At 45.2% G+C, this 17,998-nt stretch overlaps 1 protein-coding gene across 2 annotated transcripts in view; it reads left to right on the forward strand.

Moving 5' to 3' along the window:
• Positions 1–4,598, forward strand: part of LOC129392967 (zinc-regulated GTPase metalloprotein activator 1A-like) — a 33,636-nt gene extending 29,038 nt beyond the window's left edge. Inside the window, exon 10 of one of the 2 annotated variants that reach the window (XM_055112932.2) lies at positions 2,585–2,905. In XM_055112932.2, the coding sequence (XP_054968907.1) occupies positions 2,585–2,897 (313 nt within the window). In that variant the 3' untranslated portion in view covers positions 2,898–2,905. Of the gene's footprint in view, positions 1–2,584; positions 2,906–4,471 lie in introns of those variants that run through there. The other variant, XM_055112936.2, reaches the window with a different exon arrangement.
• The last annotated feature ends 13,400 nt before the right edge of the window (positions 4,599–17,998 follow it).

Here is a 17,998-nt window from a genome sequence, read left to right on the forward strand (position 1 = left end):
TCTGAGAATCTAGGGACTTTCTGAAAGAGTACTTCCTTGCCATGAGGACTGAAGTTGGATTAGAATCCTTTTCAATGAAGATCAGATGTCCTGAGTAGAATTCTTACTATTGGGTCCTGAATCTTACATTAAATATTCTCTCAAATTCCTTGAGGCATAGCAACTTGAGCTTACCAGTTTAGAAACTGGAGATTTGGGCTGGGCGCGGTGGCTCACGCCTGTAATCCCAGCACTTTGGGAGGCCAAGGTGGGCGGATCACGAGGTCAGGAGATGGAGACCATCCTGGCTAACACTGTGAAACCCCGTCTCTACTAAAAATACAAAAAATCAGCTGAGCCTGTTGGTGGGCGCCTGTAGTCCCAGCTACTCAGGAGGCTGAGGCAGGAGAATGGCGTGAACCCGGGAGGCGGAGCTTGCAGTGAGCTGAGATTGCACCACGGCACTCCAGCCTGGGTGACAGAGTGAGACTCTGTCTCAAAAAAAAAAAAACAAACAAACAAAAAAACCAGAGATTTGGTTAACAAAATAGTCAAAGTCACTCTTATAGAAGTTTTGTTTTATTTTTTGTTTTTTAAAATTTTTTTACCATTTTGTAGCCGACAAGTACTGACAATAAACTGCTATAAGCATGTGTAGAAAAAGGCTCACCTTGAGTAGTTAAGAGTAAGGAAAAGGAATAGTGTGTAGCATCGTCTTAGTGGTAAGACTTAAGTTGATTTAGTAGCAAATGGAAGTACTAGTGAACCACATAGATTTCAGAAGTAGGAGTAAAAGGTTAGAAGATGTGTCATTTTAATCTTCTCTAGACTTTTTCTTAATTTTTAGAAATGTAAGTGGACTGAACAGAGGAAAACCAAAACACAGCTGGTCAATAATAAGTTAAATTAATTTGACAAACTGCCTGCTATGCATTTCATAGCTTTTTAAGGACTATATAAGCAATGGATAAGGCAAAAACTCTGCCTTTAAGGAGATCAGTCATTGGGGGGAAACAGAAGCAAACAAACAAAAAGGCAACATAATAGATATTAATATTAATACAAGAATTTTAAAAGCACAGAGTTCTATAATAATAGGAAAATAGAGGGAATGATTGCTCAACTTTTCTTGAAAAAGAGTCAGGAAAATATTGACCGAGAAGGCAGTCATTGACCTGAGTCTTAAAGAATGAATAAGGCTTTTACAGATGGAGTAGGGTAGGGATAACTTTCCAGGTATAAGGAAGATTTTGTATTCCAGGGACCTTTGAATATTTTAGAATGGCTAGAAAACTTGGTATTATGTAGCACAGAAAAAGTGGTATGACTGAAGAGATAGAGAACTTACCACAAAGGGTCTTGAATGCCATGATACATAGTTTGGATTTTCTTCTGTAGGGAGCAAGGAGTTAGTGAAGGATTTTAAAAGCAACATGACTCTTGGGAGGTAGATTCAATGTGAGGCTAATCTCCGAGGTATAGGAAATACAGGAAGGAGGAGCAACAGGTCGGGTAGTGGTGGAAGCAGGTTTGGAAAATGTGATTAGTTTTGTAAACGTTTTTGAGTTTGAAGTGCCACTGGGGAAGGCTTTTGGAAATTTATTTCCAGAGTTCAAGACTGAGCTATCATTGCAGTTTGCCTAGCTATTTACTGAGCTATCTACTGTCAATTTGGATAGTATCTACAGTTTGCATTGTAGATACTGGATACTTGGATTGGCTGGTGCACCCTGTTTGTGAGACTCACTGGAGTTTGAAGAGATGACCACTGGAAAATATCCCTAAGCAATAGCTGCAATTCTACCCCCACCTTGGAGAGCCAAAACCCTCTTCGTTTTCACTCTCCTGTCTTTGGTCTTAGGCTACTTAAAGCAGCCTTTAGACCTAGGGAAAAATTGAAAGCCTCTCTTTTAAGAAAAACATTAGGTACTTCTGGAATAGAGAGTTCAAGAAATGAGGAGAAAAACGAACTTTTGAAGCTTTTTCTTTCCCTTTTTTGTTTACTTCATTCTCTTACTCAGTTTTAAAATGCTGGTAATGGTCTTTTTTTTCCTTTTTTTTTTTCTTGGCGATTTTAATGCTTTGGAAAAGATCTCATGGTTTTATCTCCAAAGGAGGAAATTAATTTGATGCCATGGAAATTAGTTTTCTAGTCGTATGCCTTGAATGAGTGAAGAATTTCTTTTTCATGGTGGTACTAAATTTGGGGAAAGCTATAGAAACTTTCATCTGGAAGCTTACACTTTTCCTCTTTTTTGAAAATTTGGTGAGAGACTTGGATATTTTATTATTTTCTCTAAAAGAGTGTAATTTGTTGTACAGGTCTAATATTGATCCTTTTTTGGAAGTATGGAAAGAATCTGAGTATAAAGCAGAATTACCTCTGGATGACATGTATTCTCAAGGACACTGTCACAGTGAAACAGTTTATTTAGAAGCTTGTGTTTCCAAACTGTTGAATTTGATATTCACAAAATTGGCATGTGTAAACTTTATTAAACTTTAAGCTATTTCCTAAGATGAAGATGACAAACTTGGAGGGAAACTTCATTCATTTGGTTTATTTTTATTTTTATATTTATTTATTTTTATCTTTTTGAGACAGAATCTCACTCTGGTTTGAGACAGAATCTCACTCTGTCCCCCAAGTTGGAGTGCGGTGGTGCGATCTCGGCTCACTGAAACCTCTGCCTCCTGGGTTCAAGCGATTCTCCTGCTTCACCCTCCAAGTAGCTGGGATTACAGGTGTGCACCACCACACCCAGCTAATTTTTGTATTTTTAGTAGAGACGGTTTCGCCACATTGGTCAGGTTGGTGTCAAACTCCTGGCCTCAAAGTGATCCGCCCACCTTGGCCTCCCAAAGTGGAGCCCCCATGCCCCTTGTTTGTGACCTGTCAATATAAATATGCTCAGTAGTGGGGGGAGGGGTGGGGAGTGAAAAAGGAAATATGTTTAATATTAGACTTTGGCCTTTTAGTGTAAACTGATATTCAAAAATTTCTTCATAGAACATTTGCTTCTTTGCTTGATCATTTTTCTAATTCTGTACATCTAAAATGCCCAGAATTTGAGTTGCTGTTATAGTCTACTAACATAGAACTTTGGAGTAATAAGATGGGAATTTGTCTCTCTTTTGCCAAGACAAGCATTCGTAATCTAACACAGTATTGTTGTCACGAGTGCGAGTATGTGATAGACTGTTGAGAATAAAGAAAGCAGGCACAGTTGGTCAGTCCTAAGATAAAGGAGATGTTTTTTCTTATATGTTTGTGCATTAAAGAAAAAAAATCTTGAATCTGACCAATGATTTTTTTTTCCTTGTAAGAAAATTTAAGAAATGTTTGGCAAGCTTCTGGAATCTAAATTTGAAATTATACATTTGTCATTTTCTTTAAATATTTCTTCACCTTAGCTTTGATTATGAGAAATCACTGTCCTCTGCTGTTCTTTTTTTTTTTTTTTCCTTTTGAGGCGGAGTCTCACTCTGTGCCAGGCTGGAGTGCAGTGGTGCAATCTCGGCTCACTGCAACCTCCACTTCCTGGGTTCAAATGATTCTCCTGCTGCAGCCTCCCGAGTAGCTGGGACTACAGGTGCATGCCACCACACCCAGCTAATTTTTGTATTTTTGGTAGAGACAGGGTTTCACCACGTTGTCCATGGCCAGGATGGTCTTGATCTTGACCTTGTGATCCGCCCGCCTCGGCCTCCCAAAGTACTGGGATTGCAGGCATGAGCCACCGCGCCAGGCCTGTCCTCTGTGGTTTTCTGGGCTTATGTTAAAATTATAACTCAATCACCAGTCTTTATAAATTTGCTTTTTTATATTTAAACCAAACCTAATGCTAATTGTGATATGTTATTTATTCTCACCTGATTTGAATCATTGGATTCAATTAAATGAGTTTAATTATCATTAAATAATTATAAGAGAAATAATGTCTATTCGGATGGTGGGAATTTTCTTTCTACATGCAGCCCCACTCTGAATGAATGAAATCAAATCACGTGAAGATCAGGGTCCTAGAGTAACTTAATATTTTGTACATTGGTTATTTGACTCCTCATTTTTATATTACATGTTATATCAAGGGAGGGGGTATAAAAGAAATACAAAAATTGCAGAGGTATCTGGAATGTACCTATTTGTTAATTCTATTTGTCGTTTCTTTTGTTTCATCTTTTGAGTAATAAGCTGCTTGGAAAAGTTTCTGTTCTTTAGCTGATTTTTTAGCTATAAAAATGTATTTGAAAAGCTCATAAATTTCAGGATTGAAAAGATAATTGAAAGTTTAAAAAAAACCTAATTCATTGAAGTAATAACCAAATAATTTTCAATCTTGATTCAACTGTGATTCAAATGTTACACCATTTGCCCACTTCTATGAATTTTATGTGTAAAATTTTTTAAGAGTCAGAGTTTTTTTTTCTTGATTAATTGGATGTATTTCACAGAATTTCCAACTGCTCACGTTAGTTTTCTTCCTTTTAGAGTTGATCTCTCTAATGTATTAGATCTTCATGCCTTTGATAGTCTCTCTGTAATAAGGTATGTTTTGTATAATTTGGTTACTTTTATTGTTATGTACCTTTTTTCCCCATAGTTAACAGGAATGATTCGCACAATTGCATCCATGATTTAAGCTTCCTGCCATTCCTTTGGCATACAAGACCATTCTTAATGAGGTATATTCTTGGAAGTTTTACTAATTGGTTGTTTGGAAATCATATTGCATTTTCCTGTAGAAATTATAGTGTAAATGATAGTTAACTTTAGAGGCTAATCGTTAACACTTCTACACCAAACACTATGTCTAATACTCTTTCTATGAGAAAATGCATGAAATACATAGAAAATTTTAGCTTAGCATTTTCACACAAATAACTCTCTTCACTTTATTTTTTTATTTTTTATTTTTTCTTGAGTTTTTAAAAAATTTATTTATTTATTATTATTATACTTTAAGTTTTAGGGTACATGTGCACATTGTGCAGGTTAGTTACATATGTATACGTGTGCCATGCTGGTGCGCTGCACCCACTAACTCGTCATCTAGCATTAGTTATATCTCCCAATGCTATCCCTCTCCCCCCACCCAACCCACAACAGTCCCCAGAGTGTGATGTTCCCCTTCCTGTGTCCATGTGTTCTCATTGTTCAATTCCCACCTATGAGTGAGAATATGCAGTGTTTGGTTTTTTGTTCTTGCAATAGTTTACTGAGAATGATGATCTCCAATTTCATCCATGTCCCTACAAAGGACATGAACTCATCCTTTTTTATGGCTACATAGTATTCCATGGTGTATATGTGCCACATTTTCTTAATCCAGTCTATCATTGTTGGACATTTGGGTTGGTTCCAAGTCTTTGCTATTGTGAATAATGCCGCAATAAACATACGTGTGCATGTGTCTTTATAGCAGCATGATTTACAGTCCTTTAGGGTATATACCCAGTAATAGGATGGCTGGGTCAAATGGTATTTCTAGTTCTAGATCCCTGAGGAATCGCCACACTGATTTCCACAATGGTTGAACTAGTTTACAGTCCTGCCAACAGTGTAAAAGTGTTCCTATTTCTCCACATCCTCTCCAGCACCTGTTGTTTCCTGACTTTTTAATGATTGCCATTCTAACTGGTGTGAGATAGTATCTCACTGTGGTTTTGATTTGCATTTCTCTGATGGCCAGTGATGGTGAGCATTTTTTCATGTGTTTTTTGGCTGCATAAATGTCTTCTTTTGAGAAGTGTCTGTTCATGTCCTTCGCCCACTTTTTGATGGGGTTGTTTGTTTTTTTCTTGTAAATTTGTTTGAGTTCATTGTAGATTCTGGATATTAGCCCTTTGTCAGATGAGTAGGTTGCGAAAATTGTCTCCCATTTTGTAGGTTGCCTGTTCACTCTGATGGTAGTTTCTTTTGCTGTGCAGAAGCGGTTTAGTTTAATTAGATCCCATCTGTCAATTTTGGCTTTTGTTGCCATTGCTTTTGGTGTTTTAGACATGAAGTCCTTGCCCATGCCTATGTCCTGAATGGTGATGCCTAGGTTTTCTTCTAGGGTTTTTATGGTTTTAGGTCGAACGTTTAAGTCTTTAATCCATCTTGAATTGATTTTTGTATAAGGTGTAAGGAAGGGATCCAGTTTCAGCTTTCTACATATGGCTAGCCAGTTTTCCCAGCACCATTTGTTAAATAGGGAATACTTTCCCCACTGCTTGTTTTTCTCAGGTTTGTCAAAGATCAGATAGTTGTAGATATGTGGCGTTATTTCTGAGGGCTCTGTTCTGTTCCATTGATCTATATCTCTGTTTTGGTACCAGTACCATGCTGTTTTGGTTACTGTAGCCTTGTAGTATAGTTTGAAGTCAGCTAGTGTGATGCCTCCAGCTTTGTTCTTTTGGCTTAGGATTGACTTGGCGATGTGGGCTCTTTTTTGGTTCCATATGAACTTTAAAGTAGTTTTTTCCAATTCTGTGAAGAAAGTCATTGGTAGCTTGATGGGGATGGCATTGAATCTGTAAATTACCTTGGGTAGTATGGCCATTTTCAGGATATTGATTCTTCCTACCCATGAGCATGGAATGTTCTTCCATTTGTTTGTATCCTCTTTTATTTCCTTGAGCAGTGGTTTGTAGTTCTCCTTGAAGAGGTCCTTCACATCCCTTGTAAGTTGGATTCCTAGGTATTTTATTCTCTTTGAAGCAGTTGTGAATGGGAGTTCACTCATGATTTGGCTCTCTGTTTGTCTGTTGTTGGTGTATAAGAATGCTTGTGATTTTTGTACATTGATTTTGTATCCTGAGACTTTGCTGAAGTTGCTTATCAGCTTAAGGAGATTTTGGGCTGAGACGATGGGGTTTTCTAGATATACAATCATATTGTCTGCAAACAGGGACAATTTGACTTCCTCTTTTCCTAATTGAATACCCTTTATTTCCTTCTCCTGCCTAATTGCCCTGGCCAGAACTTCCAACACTATGTTGAATAGGAGTGGTGAGAGAGGGCATCCCTGTCTTGTGCCCATTTTCAAAGGGAATGCTTCCAGTTTTTGCCCATTCAGTATGATATTGGCTGTGGGTTTGTCATAGATAGCTCTTATTATTTTGAAATACGTCCCATCAATACCTAATTTATTGAGAGTTTTTAGCATGATGGGTTGTTGAATTTTGTCAAAGGCCTTTTCTGCATCTATTGAGATAATCATGTGGTTTTTGTCTTTGGTTCTGTTTATATGCTGGATTACATGTATTGATTTGCATATATTGAACCAGCCTTGCATCCCAGGGATGAAGCCCACTTGATCATGGTGGATAAGCTTTTTGATGTGCTGCTGGATTCGGTTTGCCAGTATTTTATTGAGGATTTTTGCATCAATGTTCATCAAGGACATTGGTCTAAAATTCTCTTTTTTGGTTGTGTCTCTGCCCGGCTTTGGTATCAGGATGATGCTGGCCTCATAAAATGAGTTAGGGAGGATTCCCTCTTTTTCTATTGATTGGAATAGTTTCAGAAGGAATGGTACCAGTTCCTCCTTGTACCTCTGGTAGAATTCGGCTGTGAATCTATCTGGTCCTGGACTCTTTTTGGTTGGTAAGCTATTGATTATTGCCACAATTTCAGATCTTGTTATTGGTCTATTCAGAGATTCAACTTCTTCCTGGTTTAGTCTTTGGAGGGTGTATGTGTCAAGGAATTTATCCATTTCTTCTAGATTTTCTAGTTTATTTGCGTAGAGGTGTTTTTAGTATTCTCTGATGGTAGTTTGTATTTCTGTGGGATCGGTGGTGATATCCCCTTTATCATTTTTTATTGCGTCTATTTGATTCTTCTCTCTTTTTTTCTTTATTAGTCTTGCTAGCGGTCTATCAATTTTGTTGATCCTTTCAAAAAACCAGCTCCTGGATTCATTAATTTTTTGAAGGGTTTTTTGTGTCTCTATTTCCTTCAGTTCTGCTCTGATTTTAGTTATTTCTTGCCTTCTGCTAGCTTTTGAATGTGTTTGCTCTTGCTTTTCTAGTTCTTTTAATTGTGATGTTAGGGTGTCAATTTTGGACCTTTCCTGCTTTCTCTTGTGGGCATTTAGTGCTATAAATTTCCCTCTACACACTGCTTTGAATGCGTCCCAGAGATTCTGGTATGTTGTGTCTTTGTTCTTGTTGGTTTCAAAGAACATCTTTATTTCTGCCTTCATTTCGTTATGTACCCAGTAGTCATTCAGGAGCAGGTTGTTCAGTTTCCATGTAGTTGAGCGGTTTTGAGTGAGATTCTTAATCCTGAGTTCTAGTTTGATTGTACTGTGGTCTGAGAGATAGTTTGTTATAATTTCTGTTCTTTTACATTTGCTGAGGAGAGCTTTACTTCCAAGTATGTGGTCAATTTTGGAATAGGTGTGGTGTGGTGCTGAAAAGAATGTATATTCTGTTGATTTGCGGTGGAGAGTTCTGTAGATGTCTAATAGGTCTGCTTGGTGCAGAGCTGAGTTGAATTCCTGGGTATCCTTGTTGACTTTCTGTCTCATTGATCTGTCTAATGTTGACAGTGGGGTGTTAAAGTCTCCCATTATTATTGTGTGGGAGTCTAAGTCTCTTTGTAGGTCACTAAGGACTTGCTTTATGAATCTGGGTGCTCCTGTATTGGGTGCATATATATTTAGGATAGTTAGCTCTTCTTGTTGAATTGATCCCTTTACCATTATGTAATGGCCTTCTTTGTCTCCTTTGATCTTTGTTGGTTGAAAGTCTGTTTTATCAGAGACTAGGATTGCAACCCCTGCCTTTTTTTTGTTTTCCATTTGCCTGGTAGATTTTCCTCCATCCCTTTATTTTGAGCCTATGTGTGTCTCTGCACGTGAGATGGGTTTCCTGAATACAGCACACTGATGGGTCTTGACTCTTTATCCAATTTGCCAGTCTGTGTCTTTTAATTGGAGCATTTAGTCCATTTATATTTAAAGTTAATATCGTTATGTGTGAATTTGATCCTGTCATTATGATGTTAGCTGGTGATTTTGCTCGTTAGTTGAGGCAGTTTCTTCCTAGTCTCGATGGTCTTTACATTTTGGCATGATTTTGCAGCGGCTGGTACCGGTTGTTTCTTTCCATGTTTAGCGCTTCCTTCAGGAGCTCTTTTAGGGCAGGCCTGGTGGTGACAAAATCTCTCAGCATTTGCTTGTCTGTAAAGTATTTTATTTCTCCTTCACTTATGAAGCTTAGTTTGGCTGGATATGAAATTCTGGGTTGAAAATTGTTCTCTTTAAGAATGTTGAATATTGGCCCCCACTCTCTTCTGGCTTGTAGAGTTTCTGCCGAGAGATCCACTGTTAGTCTGATGGGCTTCCCTTTGAGGGTAACCCGACCTTTCTCTCTGGCTGCCCTTAACATTTTTTCCTTCATTTCAACTTTGGTGAATCTGACAATTATGTGTCTTGGAGTTGCTCTTCTCGAGGAGTATCTTTGTGGCATTCTCTGTATTTCCTGAATCTGAATGTTGGCCTACCTTTCTAGATTGGGGAAGTTCTCCTGGATAATATCCTGCAGAGTGTTTTCCAACTTGGTTCCATTCTCCCCGTCACTTTCAGGTACACCAATCAGACGTAGATTTGGTCTTTTCACATAGTCCCATATTTCTTGGAGGCTTTGTTTGTTTCTTTTTATTCTTTTTTTCTCTAAACTTCCCTTCTTGCTTCATTTCATTCATTTCATCTTCCATCGCTGATACCCTTTCTTCCAGTTGATCGCATCGGCTCCTGAGGCTTCTGCATTCTTCACGTAGTTCTCGAGCCTTTGTTTTCAGCTCCATCAGCTCTTTTAAGCACTTCTCTGTATTGGTTATTCTAGTTATACATTCTTCTAAATTTTTTTCGAAGTTTTCAACTTCTTTGCCTTTGGTTTGAATGTCCTCCCGTAGCTCGGAGTAATTTGATCGTCTGAAGCCTTCTTCTCTCAGCTCATCAAAGTCATTCTCCATCCAGCTTTGTTCCGTTGCTGGTGAGGAGCTGCGTTCCTTTGGAGGAGGAGAGGCGCTCTGCTTTTTAGTTTCCAGTTTTCCTGCTCTGTTTTTTCCCCATCTTTGTGGTTTTTATCTACTTTTGGTCTTTGATGATGGTGATGTACAGATGGGTTTTTGGTGTGGATGTCCTTTCTGTTTGTTAGTTTTCCTTCTAACAGGACCTTCAGCTGCAGGTCTGTTTGAGTACCCGGCCGTGTGAGGTGTCAGCCTGCCTCTGCTAGGGGGTGCCTCCCAGTTAGGCTGCTCGGGGGTCAGGGGTCAGGGACCCACTTGAGGAGGCAGTCTGCCCGTTCTCAGATCTCCAGCTGCGTGCTGGGAGAACCACTGCTCTCTTCAAAGCTGTCAGACACGGACACTTAAGTCTGCAGAGGTTACTACTGTCTTTTTGTGTGTCTGTGCCCTGCCCCCAGAGGTGGAGCCTATAAAGGCAGGCACGCTTCCTTGAGCTGTGGTGGGCTCCACCCAGTTGGAGCTTCCTGGCTGCTTTGTTTACCTAAGCAAGCCTGGGCAATGGCGGACGCCCGTCCCCCAGCCTCGCTGCCGCCTTGCAGTTTGATCTCAGACTGCTGTGCTAGCAATCAGCGAGACTCCGTGGGCGTGGGACCCTCCGAGCCAGGTGTGGGACACAATCTCCTGGTGCGCCGTTTTTTAAGCCCGTCGGAAAAGCACAGTATTCGGGTGGGAGTGACCCGATCTTCCAGGTGCCCTCTGTCACCCCTTTCTTTGACTAGGAAAGGGAACTTCCTGACCCCCTGCGCTTCCCAAGGGAGGCAATGCCTCGCCCTGCTTCAGCTCGTGGATGGTGCACGCACCCACTGACCTGCGCCCACTGTCTGGCACTCCCTAGTGAGATGAACCCGGTACCTTAGATGGAAATGGAGAAATCGCCTGTCTTCTGTGTCTCGCACGCTGGGAGCTGTAGACTGGAGCTGTTCCTATTTAGCCATCTTGGCTCCTCTCTCCTCTCTTCACTTTAATAATGGATTAGTTTTCTGCCTTCTCCTGTGGGGAATCTTTTTGGTAAGGGAGGGAAGAAAATTTAGTTATTCTTGTGCATCAGTATCTTTTTCTTTTTTTATTGTAGTAAGAACATCTAACATGAGATCTACCCTCTTAACAATTTTTTAAGTGTACAATACGGTATTGCTAACTATAGGCATGAGGATGTGCAGCAGATCTCTGGAACGTTTCACTCTTTATAACTGAAGCTTTATACCCCTTGAATAGCAGCTTCCCATTTCCCTGTCTTCATAGCCCCTGGCATCCACCATTCTACACTCTTTCTGTGGGGTTGACTATTTTAATTACCTGACACAAGTGGAATCATGCATTATTTGTCTTTCTGTGACTAGTTTATTTCACGTAGCATAAAGTCATCAAGGTTCATCCATGTTTTTGCATATGGCAAGGTTTCCTTTTTAAGTCTGAATAATATTCCATTTTCTACATATACCACATTTGCTTTATCCCTTTTTCTGTTAGTGGACATTTAACTTGTTCTCACAGCTTGGCTATTGCAAATAATGCTGCAATGAATATTTCATAAGTCTCGTATATGTCCATAGAAGATCATGAAAATGGACATGTCTCTGGGTATTTTGAATTGGTGGGGCAGTTTTGCTTAAGGGTAGGCATAGTGGGTGGCTCTATACTTGAGAGTTCTAATTCCCATTCCTATATATATTTCTTTTCTTTTTATTTATTTATTTTGTTGAGATGGGGTTCTCTGTCACTCAGGTTGGAGTGCAGTGGCACAAACATGGCTTACTGCAGCCTCAACCTCCTGGGCTCAAGTGATCCTCCCATCTCAGCCTCCCAAGAAGCCGGGACCACAGGCATGTGTCACCATGCCTGACTAATTTTTTTTTAAATTTTCTGTAAGCGTGGGGTCTTGCTATGTTGCCTAGGCTGGTCTCAAACTCCTCGGCTCAAGTGATCCTCATGCCTCAGCCTCCCAAAGTGCTGGGATTACATGTGTAGGCCACCACACCCAGCCTGATATATATATATTTCTAATTTTGCCTTAGCCATGCCCTTAAAAACTAATTCTATTTCAACTAGGGTGCCGCTCCCCCTGCGAGGGGGGGCCCAAGAGCCAGGGGGGGAAGAGCAGCTGGTTCTAAGTCCACGTCTCACGAGGGGTGCATCCCCCCACTGCGATGGGGTTCCTAAGAGCCAGGGGGGGAAAAAGGGCTGACTCTCAGTCCCTGCCCCGTGGGGGGTGCTTCACCCCCTGCGATGGGGATCCTAAGAGCCAGCTGGGGAAGAGGGGCTGGCTCTCAGTCCCCACCTCGCTGGGCGTGCCTCTCCTTCCTGTGATGAGTGTCCTAAGAGCCAGGAGGGGAAGAGGAGCTGGCTCTCAGTCAACACCTCGCGGGGGGTGCCTCCCCCACTTGCGATGGGGGTCCTAAGAGCCAGTGGGGGAAGAGGGGCTGGCTCTCAGTCCCCGCCTCGCGGGGAGTGCCTCCCCACCTCGCGATATGGATCCTAAGAGCCAGGGGGAGAACAGGGACTGGCTCAGTCCCCGCCTCGCGGGGGGTGGCTCGCTCCGCTGACATGGGCATCCTAAGAGCCAGGGGAGGAAGAGGGGGAGAGGATGATAATAATTTCAGCATCGCAGGCTGTGTTCACCCAGCCTGTTAAACTGTTATTAGTATCCTGAAAGGGAGAGGATGATATTACTCCCCATAACAGACAGATATGACTCCCCATCGTAGAGCACGAGGTGTACACCCGCCCTGTGATTTTCTTCCTCATATTCAGAGACCGAGAGGTTGATGTCACTCCCAATATCGGAGGAAGTATACAGCCCCGTGTGAGATGTTCCTTAATGATATTCCACGGCGGAGGGGGTGATATGACTACATACATGGCAGAAAGTGGAAACCCCCCAGGGATATTATTCCCACGATCCTGGAGGGAAGAAGATGATGTTACTTTCAATATGACAGAAGGTGGATGAAGTGGTGGACTGCCCCTCCACACCTGTGAGTATTTCTAGTTGGGTGGGACGAGAGACTGAGAAAAGAAATAAGACACAGAGAGAAAGTGTAAAGATACAACAGTGGGTCCAGGGGACCGGCGCTCAGCACACCAAGGACCTGCACCGGCACCAGCCTCTGAGTTCCCTCAGTTGTTATTGATTATGATTTTCATGATTTTAGCAGAAAGGAATGTAGTAGGAGAGCAGGGTGATGATAAGGAGAGAGTCAGCAGAAGACATGTGAGCAAAAGAATCTATGTCATAATTAGGTTCAAGGGAAGGTACTATGACTGGACGTGCACGTAAGCCAGATTTGTTTCTCTGCACCCAAACATCTCAGTGGAGTAAAGAAGAACAAGGCAGTGTTACTGCAAACATGTCTCGCCTCCCGCCACAGGGCAGCTTTTCTCGTATCTCAGAGTTGAACGAATGTACAATCGGGTTTTACACCGAGACATTCAGTTCCCAGGGGCAAGCAGGAGACAGTGGCCTTCCTCCATCTCAGCTGCAAGAGGCTTTCCTCTTTTACTAATCCACCTCAGCACAGACCCATTACGGGTGTCGGGCTGGGGGACAGTCAGGTCTTTCTCATCCCATGAGGCTATATTTCAGACTATCAGATGGGGAGAGAGCTTGGACAATACCCTGCTTTCAAGGGCAGAGGTCCCTGCGGCTTTCCACAGTGCATTGTGTCCCCGGTTTATTGAGACTAGAGAATGGCGATGACTTTTACCAAGTATACTGCTGGTAAACATTTCGTTAACAAGGCACGTCCTGCACAGCCCTGCATCCCTTGAACTTTGATTTTATACAACACATGTTTTTGTGAGCTCCAGGTTGGGTCAAAGTGGCTGGGGCCAAGCGGCTAGGGCAAAGCTACAAATTAACAACATCTCAGCAAAGCAATTGTTTAAAGGACAGGTCTTTTTCAAAATGGAGTCTCTTAGGTCTTTCCTTTCTACATGGACACAGTGACAGTCTGATCTCTCTTTCTTTTCCCTACAGGTGGACACGCCCCCACTGATATTCCTTCTAATTGCAACGTGGGAGAGGAGGATATGACACGCGATATCGCAGGGAGTAGAAACACCCCTGTGATACTGTTCTTCATATTCAGGGAGGAAGAGGATGATATTACTCCCAATACAGACGGGTGTACACCCTCTGTACACCGAGGGTGTACACCCGTCTGTGAAAGAGTTCGTAATCTCCAGAGGGGGAGATGATATTAGTCACAATATGGTAAAGAGGCTGTGAGTCCACGGAGGATCCTCAGAGCCAGCGGGGGAAGAGGGGCTGGCTCTCAGTCCCCGCCTCGCGGGGGTGCCTCCCCCCACTGCGATGGGGGTCCTAAGAGCCAGTGGGGGAAGAGGGGCTGGCTCTGAGACCCCGCCTCGCGGGGGGTGCCTCCCCCCCCTGCGATGGGGTTCCTAAGAGCCAGTGGGGGAAGAGGGGCTGGCTCTGAGACCCCGCCTCGCGGGGGGTGCCTCCCCCCCCTGCGAAGGGGTTCCTAAGAGCCAGTGGGGGAAGAGGGGCTGGCTCTGAGACCCCGCCTCGCGGGGGGTGCCTCCCCCCCCTTCGATGGGGGTCCTAAGGGCCAGTGGGGGAAGAGGGGCTGGCTCTGAGACCCCGCCTCGCGGGGGGTGCCTACCCCCCTGCGATGGGGGTCCTAAGGGCCAGTGGGGGAAGAGGGGCTGGCTCTGAGACCCCGCCTCGCGGGGGGTGCCTCCCCCCCTGCGATGGGGTTCCTAAGGGCCAGTGGGGGAAGAGGGGCTGGCTCTCTGTACCCGCCTCGCGGGGGGTGCCTCCCCCCCCTGTGATGGGGGTCCTTAGAGCCAGGAGCAGAAGAGGGGCTGGCTCTCTGTACCCGCCTCGCGGGGGGTGCCTCCCCCCCCGCGATGGGGGTCCTCAGAGCCAGAAGGCTTAGAGGGGCTGGCTCTCAGTCCCCGCCTCGTGGGGGGTGCCTCCTCTCCCTGCGACGGGGGTCCTAAAGGCCAGTGGGGGAAGAGGGGCTGGCTCTGAGACCATGCCTCGCTGGGGTGCCTCCCCCCACTGCGATGGGGGTCCTAAGGGCCAGTGGGGGAAGAGGGGCTGGCTCTGAGACCCCGCCTCGCTGGGGGTGCCTCCTCCCCCTGCGACGGGGGTCCTAAGAGCCAGTGGGGGAAGAGGGGCTGGCTCTCAGTCCCCGCCTCGCGGGGAGTGCCTCCCCTTCCTGCGATGGGGTTCCTAAGAGCCAGGAGGGGAAGAGGGGCTGGCTTTCAGTCACCACAGCTTGGGGGGCCTTTATGTTCTGGTTTTACCCAAGAGTCAGCTGATTTGCTTCTTGTACTAGCAGGGCAGTTGCTGCCAAGGCCCTCAAACAGGGGGGCCATCCTTTAGAAACCCTGTCTAGCTGTTTAGAGAGGTAGGCCACCGGCCTCAGCCAGGGCCCCACAGTTTGGGTTTAAAGTCCAGCTGCCATCTTTTCTCTGACGCATACAGTGGAAAAGGCTTTGTGAGATCCGCTAGCCCCTGGGCTGGGGCTTTCAGAAGTTTTTCCTTTAAGTCATGAAAGACTTGCTGTTGTTGGAATCCCCATTCCAAATGTTGCCGGTCCCCGCCCCCTTTGTGACGTCATACAAAGGCGTGGCTAATACTGCAAAGTTGGGCTCCGCAGTCTACAAAACCCCACAGCTCCTAGGAATTCTCTCACCAGCCTTCTGCCCTTAGGCTCCGGAAGATTGCAAATGACCTGCTTTCTTTCGGATCCCGGGCTGCTTTCGGACACCTGTCGAATAGTAAATCCCAAGTAAGCTACCTGCGGTCGTCGGCAGATCTGAGTTTTCTTCTTGGACACCTAATACCCACAGCCCTCCAGGTCAGTCCTAAGGATCTTAGAATCCTCGATGGGGGTCATAAGCCAGTGGGGGAAGAGGGACTGGCTCTCAGTCCCCGCCTCGCGGGGTGTGCCTCCCCCGTGTGATGGGGATCCTCAGAGTTGGGCGAGGAAGAAGGGCTGGCTCTCAGTCACCGCCTCGCGGGGGGTGCCTCCCCTCCCTGCGATGGGGGTCCTAAGAGCCAGGGGGGAAAGAGCGGCTGCCTCTCAGTCCCCGCCTCGCGGGGGTTGCCTCCCCCCCTGCGATGGGGGTCCTAAGAGAAATGGAGGGAAGAGGGGCTGGCTCTCAGTCCCTGCCACGAGGGGGTGCCTCCCCCCCTGCGATGGGGGTCCCAAGAGCCAGGGGGGGAAGAGCGGCTGGCTCTAAGTCCGCGCCTCGCCAGGGGTGCATCCCCCCACTGCGATGGGGTTCCTAAGAGCCAGGCGGGGGAAGAAGGGCTGACTCTCAGTCCCCGCCTCGCGGGGCGTGCCTTGCTACCCTGCGATGGGGGTCCTAAGAGCCAGGCAGGGAAGAGGGGTTGTCTCCCAGTCCCCGCCGCGCGGGGGGTGCCTCCCCCCCACAGCGATGGGGGTCCTAAGAGCCATGGGGGGAAGAGGGGCTGGCTCTCAGTCCCCGCCGCGCGGGGGGTGCCTCCCCCCCTCGCGATACGGATCCTAAGAGCCAGGGGGGGAACAGGGGCTGACTCAGTCCCCGCCTCGCGGGGGGTGGCTCGCTCCGCTGAGATGGGCATCCTAAGAGCCAGGGGAGGAAGAGGGGGAGAGGATGATGATAATTTCAGCATCGCAGGCTGTGTTCACCCAGCCTGTTAAACTGTTATTAGTATCCTGAAAGGGAGAGGATGATATTACTCCCCATAACAGACAGATATGACTCCCCATCGTAGAGCACGAGGTGTACACCCGCCCTGTGATTTTCTTCCTCATATTCAGAGACCGAGAGGTTGATGTCACTCCCAATATCGGAGGAAGTATACAGCCCCGTGTGAGATGTTCCTTAATGATATTCCACGGCGGAGGGGGTGATATGACTACATACATGGCAGAAAGTGGAAACCCCCCAGGGATATTATTCCCACGATCCTGGAGGGAAGAAGATGATGTTACTTTCAATATGACAGAAGGTGGATGAAGTGGTGGACTGCCCCTCCACACCTGTGAGTATTTCTAGTTGGGTGGGACGAGAGACTGAGAAAAGAAATAAGACACAGAGACAAAGTGTAAAGATACAACAGTGGGTCCAGGGGACCGGCGCTCAGCACACCAAGGACCTGCACCGGCACCAGCCTCTGAGTTCCCTCAGTTGTTATTGATTATGATTTTCATGATTTTAGCAGAAAGGAATGTAGTAGGAGAGCAGGGTGATGATAAGGAGAGAGTCAGCAGAAGACATGTGAGCAAAAGAATCTATGTCATAATTAGGTTCAAGGGAAGGTACTATGACTGGACGTGCACGTAAGCCAGATTTGTTTCTCTCCACCCAAACATCTCAGTGGAGTAAAGAAGAACAAGGCAGTGTTACTGCAAACATGTCTCGCCTCCCGCCACAGGGCAGCTTTTCTCCTATCTCAGAGTTGAACGAATGTACAATCGGGTTTTACACCGAGACATTCAGTTCCCAGGGGCAAGCAGGAGACAGTGGCCTTCCTCCATCTCAGCTGCAAGAGGCTTTCCTCTTTTACTAATCCACCTCAGCACAGACCCATTACGGGTGTCGGGCTGGGGGACAGTCAGGTCTTTCTCATCCCATGAGGCTATATTTCAGACTATCAGATGGGGAGAGAGCTTGGACCATACCCTGCTTTCAAGGGCAGAGGTCCCTGCGGCTTTCCACAGTGCATTGTGTCCCCGGTTTATTGAGACTAGAGAATGGCGATGACTTTTACCAAGTATACTGCTGGTAAACATTTCGTTAACAAGGCACGTCCTGCACAGCCCTACATCCCTTGAACTTTGATTTTATACAACACATGTTTTTGTGAGCTCCAGGTTGGGTCAAAGTGGCTGGGGCCAAGCGGCTAGGGCAAAGCTACAAATTAACAACATCTCAGCAAAGCAATTGTTTAAAGGACAGGTCTTTTTCAAAATGGAGTCTCTTATGTCTTTCCTTTCTACATGGACACAGTGACAGTCTGATCTCTCTTTCTTTTCCCTA

The sequence above is a fragment of the Pan paniscus genome, chromosome 4, assembly GCF_029289425.2.
Source record: "Pan paniscus chromosome 4, NHGRI_mPanPan1-v2.0_pri, whole genome shotgun sequence".
NCBI lineage: Eukaryota > Metazoa > Chordata > Mammalia > Primates > Hominidae > Pan > Pan paniscus.